The sequence below is a fragment of the Artemia franciscana genome, unplaced genomic scaffold (assembly GCF_032884065.1).
Source record: "Artemia franciscana unplaced genomic scaffold, ASM3288406v1 PGA_scaffold_29, whole genome shotgun sequence".
In the NCBI taxonomy this organism is placed as follows: Eukaryota; Metazoa; Arthropoda; class Branchiopoda; order Anostraca; family Artemiidae; genus Artemia; species Artemia franciscana.
In genome coordinates, this window is record NW_027062660.1 from 41950 (window position 1) to 51829 (window position 9880).

Below are 9880 nucleotides of genomic sequence, written 5' to 3' on the forward strand. Positions count from 1 at the left end.
TTCGTCGGAGGAATTCAGCCGCCTTCGTACCTCCTCATTCGTCACGTGTTCAGTGTAGGAGATTCTTGCCCTGCAGCAGAGACATCTCATCTCGAATAAAAGCAGGTTGTGCTCATTTTAGATCTTTGGGATCCAGGTCTCACACCCATACATAACAATTGGCACAATCAGGCTGTTGAAAATTTGAGCTTTCAGTTGTTCGACAGGTTTCGGCATTTCCTGATATTTGTGTTTCTTAAAACTGGAGCTAGCAAGAGCTAGGTGGCGTGTGATTTTAAAGGTATGACAATTGTCTGCTGTGAGGAGACTGCCCAGGTAAACAAAATGGTCTACCGTTTTAACTGGCTGACCTTCAATCATTATAGAAGGAATAGCTGCTTGCTTTTGGCGTGACGTGACCATAACTTTCGTGTTTTGGCGTTAATTAGCATGCCGAAAAGTTTTGTGTCTTCGTTGAGACAGCCTGGAGTTGAATTATATTCTATTTTTCCTATGTTACTTATAAAATGTGATAATTTAATATAATTTAATATTTAGTGGATAGTTTTATATCAATATCTAAATAATCGTTACCTTTTATCTACCAAAAACCTTATGTGCCCCGAGGGAGTAACTTACAACCCTTGCCCTAAGGGGTGTGGAGTTGTTGTTGTTGTTGTTGTTGTCATTTTGAAGACATAATGTCAGGGTATTTCAACTATTTTGAACAAAATGCCTATTTCTAAATATTGATTAAATGTGTTTGGGGAAATGGTGGGCTTGGAAGGTGTGTTAGTTGCCCTCCAGTCCCGTTCGACTATTAAAAAGGGCACTAGCCCGTTCAATTTTAAATCTAATGAGCCTTTTTTGAGTTTCTGTTACAGCTCCTTCAATACGAAGTGCCCTGGTCTTAAAAAAACAACAAAAATAAGAATAATAATAAATAATATTACATTGTGCCGACATCGTTCTTTACTTAGGTGGCGCTGCTGAGCTGCCTATCATAAAAAAAAGACAATGGGAAAAATTGTAAGAGCTTGGACTTAAGTGTGAAACCAATAGAACAATTAATTTTCAACATTTTGGCTAAATGATTAGCCAAACATAACAAAAAAGTTTAATATTTTGATTAAGCGTTAAGAGAACACATTATCAAAACTTATTTGAAATCTATAAAAACAAAAAGACTAACTATTATAGATTATAACTTCATTCACACTTAGAGTAGTTTAACAGTAAATGATTTGTTGATAATAGTGGTTAATTTTAAAAGGATGGCTGAAACAGATATAAGGATTTTATACTTGTATTCACCGCTACAAAAATACATTATCAAAACATATTACACATAAATAAAAATTCCGGAACTAGCTATTGCAAAACCTTACATCATTTTTTGTACTTATTTATTTTATGAATGATCACAAAATAAACTAAATATACACACAGCCGTCCGAGGAAGGATCAAAAAGCCTGATGATGGACGGCTGCAATTTTATAATTCTCAACCAATAACAAAAGTCATTTACAAAAACTAAAAAAAGATAAAAAACTAACATTTAATGCCAAAATCTAAAAAAAGTAACTAACCCATCAATAAATGTTTCTTAAACGTTACTCTAAATGACCCAATGTGTTCAGCCTCCCTAAGGCCAGCTGAGATATCATTCTAAATAGCCAGAGCTAAAAACCGAATTCCAAAACCTGCACATGTGGTGTCTCGATACTCAACAATAAATTATCCGCCTCCCTAATTGCATACCTATGGAGCAAACAATTTACGCAAAAAACTAAAATTCGTAAAGACTCTAGGACATAAATCATTCCAATATCGATAAGCAAAAACAGCAGCTTGATCATTGCAAATTTGACCAAAATTAAGCACTCGTAATTTTTCAAAACTTTCAAATTTTCTGTATAATTTCCAAGAAGACGTACAATTTCATTTTGAACAATCAACCCTCATTTAAGATTTGCATAAAAACTAATCAGCTAAAGTAGTATGATTCACAAAAGTTGTAATAAAACACTCAGGTAAGTAGAAACACGTCGAATCAACATGCACAAGGTACAGAAGTGGTTTTAAAACAGACCCTTTGGGTACACCACACTTCATTTGCAAAGGAGAGGAAAAAACATTTAAAACAACTTGAAGAGATCTACAACTCAAAAAAACTATCAAACCCCTCTAGATAGTTACCACGGACTCCAAGAGATTGTGTACGTTTCAGTAAAATTCTCAAGTCCACTGTGTCAAACACTTTTCCAAAATTAATAAAAATAGTCAAAGGAATTTCACCAAGCTCAAAGCACCTATTTACAGTATCACAGAGGGAATGCATGGCGTTCGACATCGAGTAAACTTTCCCAAAGATGAACTGGGTTTCACTTAAGATCCCCGTCTTCGTAAGGTAAGCATTAAGCCTTTTATGCGCAAATTTAAAAAAAATTGAAATCAGGGGTACGATTGACATGGGTCCATAATTTCAATATCTAGCTTAAAACAACCTTTGTAAAGGTTGTTCCTTTCTAAAACAACCTTTGTATGAAATACGCCTGTTTGGAGGTAAAGATTGACTATGTGGAAAAGGCATGGTAGTAATACATCACTAATTTAAAGGTCCTAAGACTAAGGTCATCTGTTCCTGCTGAATCAGATTTGATTTTTTTGGCAGCCTTCAGAATTTCCTCTCCAGGAATTTAATATAAGGGAAAAGAAACTCCATGAAAGGGGTTTAGGATTTTCTAGTATTTTTCAACTGAAAGTAAGGAGCAGCATTGAAACTTAAAACAAACAGAAATTATTAAACTTACAAGGGGTTCATCTCCTCCTAAATTCCTTGCTCTATCCGCTAAAGTATTTTTAGTAATTTCAACTATTTATTCTATAGATATAGTGATTCAGGGATCATTCTTAAGGATTTAGGACAAAAATCAAGCTTTAGAAAAAAGTTAGGTATTGACGAGGAGACAAACCCCTTCATATACGTAATAAAAATACAAAAATATATAAAAGTTCGTTGCGCAAGTTAATTCGTAAGGTACGTATGTTTATTACTAACGAAATGTTCGTAAAAAAATATATAAACACTAGTTGATTTTAAGTAACCAAAAATACAAAAGATACAAAATTAATACAAAAGAGGAAAAAACAAACAAAAAAGGTCAGACCGGACCGGGACGCAGGGAATATAAATGACGACCAGGACACTCAAAGAGAAATTACAGACTGGGACACCGGGACACAAATGACGACAGGGACGTGTGTGTCGACTGACGTCATGTTTGTGTGTCGACTGACGTCATGTTTGTGTGTCGACAGACGTCATGTTTGTCGACTATAAATGACGACTAGGACACAGGGACACAACTACAACGGGATATATAAATGATGGGGGGATATATAAATGACGATGGGGACACAGGGAATGTTTGATTAGCAATCAACATCAAACAAAGCTCAAGGGCAATCATTAGAATAATGAGGTATAGATCTGAATACGGATTGTTTTTCCCATGGGCAATTATAAGTTGCATGTTCAAGAGTCGGTAAACCTGATAATCTATTTATATGTACAGGCAATGGGACAGCAAAGAATGTTGTATATTCGCAAGTTTTACGCAGTTGAAAATAACACTTACAACGGAAAATAGTATGGGAGACTAGAAACATGATTTCTTAATAACTGCAGAAATTTGATTCTATCATTACAATTTCTCACAGCTATTGGGATTAAATTCCAAACTTTTGGACCAATATGACGCAAACTAAATCCCGATCAAACCGTTGGCCTATTTTCAAAAGAGAAATCAGAACTATGAGATGTTGGGTAATTGTGGAATTGTGAATTTGTCAGGAATAACCTTGGGAAATTTAGTGAAAGTTGTCCAAAAATGTAATTGTGGCAAATATTAGAAATGGCAATAAAATGATGTTGATGAACAGAGAAGAAACCAGAAGATCCATAAAGATGGCTAACTGAGGATCTATTATTAACATTAAACATTAATCTAAGGGCTTTATTTTGTAGAGTTTGAAGAGGTTTAAACGTTGAAGGAAAAGTAGATTCCCAAACACAAACACAATAAAGAAAATATGGATTAACAAAAGAAAGTATATTGTCTTTAAAATATTCCTTGGGAAAAAATGGCATAAACGAGAAAGAATCCCGATATTTCGTGAGATTTTTAGAGACATTGTTTTTACGTGTTCACGGAAATACAGATTTTCATCCAAAATAATTCCAAGATATTTAAATTTATCCACAACTTTTAGTACCCTATCATTTAGATAAAGAGAAAACTGTTCAGTTTTCTGAGAACCAGATCGAGGAAACAGCATACATTGACATTTCTTCTCATTTAAAGAAAGTAAATTTCTGGCATACCAACCCCCTGCAGATAAAAGTGTGTTATTAAAATTATGAAAGAGTATGGATAAATCAGCATGGGATGCAAAAATAACAACGTCGTCTGCAAACAATACAATTTTACAAAGCGGTAATACCTCAGGCAAATCATTTATAAATAGAAGGAATAAGATCGGTCCCAGGACAGACCCTTGAGGGACCCCACAACTTCTCAAAAAACTTTCCGAACGGATACCAAGAACTCTATCATGACATTCAAGCTTTCTATCCGTAAGATAAGTTTTTAAAAAATTTAAAGATTTTGAAGCAAAGCCATATTTTTGGAGTTTCATGAACAACAGACGATGGTCGACTGTGTCAAAGGCCTTGGTGACATCAAGAAATACCACCGAAGCATGCTGATCACCGTCAATTGCATCATTTATCTCAAGCAGAAGTTGATGAATTGCCAAATCCGTTGATTTTCCTTTAATGAAACCAAACTGAGTAGGATAAAAAATATTTTTACCAATTAAATAATTATGGAGAAGATGGTTCGCTATCTTTTCTAAAAGTTTACTAAACACTGATAAAAGTGATTTACCTCTATAATTTGAAGGATCACTAGTAATTCCGCCTTTATTTAGTGCAATAACATTAGCTTTCTTCAACAAATCGGGAAAAACTCCATGTACAAATGACAAATTATATATGTGTGAAAGTAATGGGACAACATCAGTAGCTACCTGCTTTACTGTTCTAGTAGAAAAACCAAATTCATCAGAAGAGGAGCTATTTTTAAGCTTCATGATAATTTTTCTCACTTGTTTGGGCGTCGTTTCGGAAAAATCAAAAGGATTTTCACTTTGATGATCATTATCAAAAGAAATGGTAGGGACATTTAACAATGGAGGAACAAAATCCGATGTAAGCTTTTTTCCTACAGAACTAAAATATTCTCCCAATATAATCAAAATTTCTTTACGGTCCTTTACCTTCCTTCCATCAACTTCTAGGCAATCAACACTAGATTTAGATTTATGGCTAGGTCGAGTTCTTTCATTAATCAATTGCCAAATTTTTTTCATATCTGACTTATACTGAATAAACTTGTCTTTATAATATGTTCTCTTTGCATATCTAACAATCGAATTTAAGTTATTTCTATATGCTATATATTCTTCAAAAGAGGCATCACTTAGAATTTTTAAATAGCTCTTGAATTTTATATTCTTATTCTTAATTGAAATTAAAATTCCTTCGGTAATCCAAGGATCAAGTTTTTTTGAATATTTCCCATGTATAAACTTAGTTGTAGTAGCCTCCTCTCTGAGCCGTATCATATCAGAAATAAAACTAGAAAATGCAACATTAACATCATTTGAACCATAAAATAGACTCCAATCGTTACTATTAATTAGTTCACGTAGTAGCATAACATCAATCCACTCAAATTGTTTATGTGAAGTATCATCTCTAGCATCCCAAGAACGAGCATTAACGCTCTCCCTAAATCTAGAAGAACATCGGGAAATAGTTTGACATATCAGATAAAACTACAGAGGATTTCAATGCTTTAACTGAATTAACAGAAAAAAATATGTTATCAATCAGTGTAGCTGTAGTATTTGTAACCCTAGTTGGAAGAGAAACGCTGGGAAGAAAACCAGCACACAGCATAATATTCAAAAAATCCTTATGAGTGCTAAGATCTAAATTCAGCAAATCAAAATTAAAGTCCCCTGATACAATAACTGGTTTCTTTGACTCACTGAGTTTTAAAAGAACCGACTCAAAAACCTCAAAAAATTTTTTTTGGTTACTCGATGGAGGTCTATATACTGAACTAAACATAAACGAATCACCACTCGTGGGATTAATTTCCACAAATAGCTTTTCACATAAACCCTCTTCCTAATTTGATGTAATGTTCGATTAGCAATCAACAAAGCACCGGGACACAGGGAGTATAAATGACGACCAGGACATAAGTAAAAAAAAAAAAAACTATCTATATATATAAAAATAAGTTGTCTGTGGATCTGTGGATCGTGGATCAGGTGACGTCACCTGAAAAAACTGGATCAGGTGACGTCAAAACTGAAAAAACTAAAAAAAGGCAAAAACTACAAAAAAAACTAAAAACTAATAAAAAAAATAAAAAAGCTAAAAAACTAAAAAAACTAAAAAAAGGCAAAAACTACAAAAAAAAACTAAAAACTAATAAAAAAGCTAAAAAACTAAAAAAACTAAAAAAAAGGCAAAAACTACAAAAAAACTAAAAACTAATAAAAAAAATAAAAAAGCTAAAAAACTAAAAAAACTAAAAAAACTAAAAAAAGGTAAAAAACTAAAAAAACTAAAAACTAAAAAAAAACTAAAAAAGGTAAAAACTAAAAGAACTAAAAAAGAAAAAAATAAATGACGACACTCAAAGAGAAAGCGACCAGGACAAAAGGAATGTTCGATTAGCAATCAACAAAGCACCGGGACACAGGGAGTATAAATGACGACCAGGACACAAGTAAAAAAAAAAATTAACAAAACTAAAAAGAAGGTAAAAACTACAAAAAAACTAAAAAGAAAAAAAAACTAAAAACTAATAAAAAAACTAAAAAATCTAAAAATCTAAATAAACTAAAAAAGAAAAAAAAAGGAAAAAAATAAAGGAGAAAAACAAAACTAAAAAACGAATGTATATACAGACCGGTACACCGGGATACAAATGACGACCGGGACACAGGGAATATAAATAACGACCGGGACACAGGGACACAACTACAACGGGGACACCGGGGGAAACAGGGGGATATAAATGACGACCGGGACAAAAAAACTAAAAAGAAATAAAAACAAAAAACTAATAAAAAAAACTAAAAAATCTAAAAATCTAAATAAGCTAAAAAAGAAAAAAAAAGGAAAAAAATAAAGAAGAAAAACAAAACTAAAAAACGAATGTATATACAGACCGGGACACCGGGATACAAATGATGACCGGGACCCGGGACACAGGGAATATAAATGACGACCGGGACACAGGGACACAACTACAACGGGGACACCGGGGGAAACAGGGGGATGTAAATGACGACCGGGACACCGGGACAGGGAATGGTCGATTAGCAATCACCATCAACAAAGCTCAAGGGCAATCATTAGAATCATGAGGTATAGATCTGAATACAGATTGTTTTCCCATGGACCATTATATGTTGCATGTTCAAGAGTCGGTAAACCTGACAATCTATTTATATGCAAAGACAATGGGACAGCAAAGAATGTTGTATATTCGCAAGTTTTACGTAGTTAAAACCATATTCACAGGTGGGACATAGGGACACAACTACAATGGCGCGTAACTATTATGGCGCGTAACGACTTACGCGCGCGAGGGGGCTTGGGGGGGGCGCGAAGCGCCCCCACCAACTAGGTGTTGGGCTGGCGCGAAGCGCCACCCCAACAGCTAGTATATATATAAAAATAAGTTGTCTGTCTGTCTGTCGAGTGACGTCATTATAAGGATTGAGCTGTATGTCGTCATGAAGTTAGTTGTCGTCATGTTTGTTATGACGATGCTTAGTATATAACGTCATTATATGTCCGCATATGACGTCTGAATTATTTATTCATATACCAATTCAAAAACGAATGTATTCAAGCCAAATTAGGTGAGTTGGTAAGGCGTAATATTCCAGGTTCTAGGTTCAAGAGGTTCCAGGTTAGAACCTAGCATTAATACAAAAGAAGAAAAAAAACAACTAAAAAAATAAAACTACAAAAAAGACTAAAAAGAAAAAAAACTAAAAAAACTGGAATAGCTAAAAAACTAAAAAAACTAAAAAAAGGTAAAAACTAAAAAATAATAAAAAAACTAAAAAAACTATATAAATAAAAAAACTAAAAAAAAAAATAAAAAAAGGTAAAAAACTAAAAAAGAAAAAAACTAAAAAAGGAAAAAAAAACTGAAAAATAAAAAAGAAAAAGAAAATTAAAAAAAATAAAAATAAAAAAAGCTAAAAAAAGGTAAAAACCAAAAAAAAAAAATAAAAAGAAAAAAGAAAAATACAAAAAAATTATTTCATCATATACCAATTCAAAAACAAATGTATATACAGACCGGGACACCGGGAAACAAATGATGACCGGGACACCGGGACACAGGGAACATAAATAGCGACCGGGACACTCAAAAAGAAATTACAGACTGGGACACCGGGACATAAATGACGACCGGGACACAGGGAATATAAATGATGACGGGGACACAGGGAATGTTCTATTAGCAATCACCATCAACAAAGCTCAAGGGCAATCATTAGAATCATGAGGTATAGATTTGAATACGGATTGTTTTTCCCATGGACAATTATATGTTGCATTTTCAAGAGTCGGTAAACCTGACAATCTATTTATATGCACAGACAATGGGACACAACTACAATGGTGCGTAACTAATATGGTGCGTAACGACTTACGTGCGCGGGGGGGCTTGTATATATACCTTCTATATATATATAAAAATAAGTTGTTTGTGTGTCTGTCGACTGACGTCATGTTTGTGTGTCGACTGACGTCATGTTTGTCGACTGACGTCATTATAAGGATTGAGCTGTATGTCGTCATGAAGTTGTTTGTTGTATGACGTCATGTTTGTCGACTGAAGAAATTACAGACCGGGACACAAATGACGACTGGGACACAGTGAATATAAATGACGACCGGGACACTCAAAGAGAAATTACTGACTGGGACAGCGGGACACAGGGAATATAAATGACGACCGGGACACTCAAAGAGAAATAACAGACTGGTGAACGTATGGTGAATGTTCACCTGGTGAACGTGGTGGTGGTAACGCAATAGAGGCAACAATCTTGACAGGGCCTTTTGAGGGTGAGGCTTTTCTTATTCCTCGCCTTCTCATGATTCCAATGGATTTGCCTTTTCAACTTAAAAGATTGCAATTCCTAATTTGATTAGCATATTTAGTTTTCAGTCCAGAACCACTAAAGCTATTATGTAAACATCAAAAATATTTATGTTGTCTGAGCAATAATTTTTAGTTTTTATTTCAAAATAGAAAATTACCTGAAAATTTTAGAATTAGTTGTTTTTTTTAGGTTCCTGCTATTCAACGCGTGATTCACCTGCTATTCAAAAATTAGAAGATGTCTACTTGGAATAATTATGTTGAAAGTGCTCAAAGAGCTGCTCAAAGAGTCTATGCCAAAAAACTTGCGGCTGATAGAGAAAGTAAGAAAAGAAAGCGTGCCGAGGAATCACAAGAGCAACGTGAAAACAGGCTTGCGGCTTCAAGAGATAATGCCAAAAGAAAGCGTGCCGAGGAATCACAAGATCAACGTGAAAATTATCGCATGGCATTCAGATAAAGCCCAGTCGATGATTATAGTAGATGTGTTCAAATCGGGACTATGGCTAAAATTTGTCCCTATTGCAAGGTCTTGAAATTCAATGGTTAAACAATGGGAATATGTTGCGCCTCAGGAAAAGTTAAACTTCCTCTATTGGCTGCACCACCAGAGCCATTGAAA

The 9880-nt window shown here is 34.2% G+C and overlaps 1 protein-coding gene across 1 annotated transcript; it reads right to left on the reverse strand.

Moving 5' to 3' along the window:
• Window positions 1-1198: 1198 nt before the first annotated feature.
• On the reverse strand, window positions 1199-9252 carry LOC136041561 (uncharacterized). The gene is made up of 3 exons (XM_065726247.1): window positions 9137-9252; window positions 4539-5843; window positions 1199-1295 (listed from the first exon to the last, which is right to left on the reverse strand). The coding sequence occupies exons 1-3, from the start codon at window positions 9250-9252 to the stop codon at window positions 1199-1201; spliced, it is 1518 nt and encodes a 505-aa protein (XP_065582319.1).
• Window positions 9253-9880: the final 628 nt, after the last annotated feature.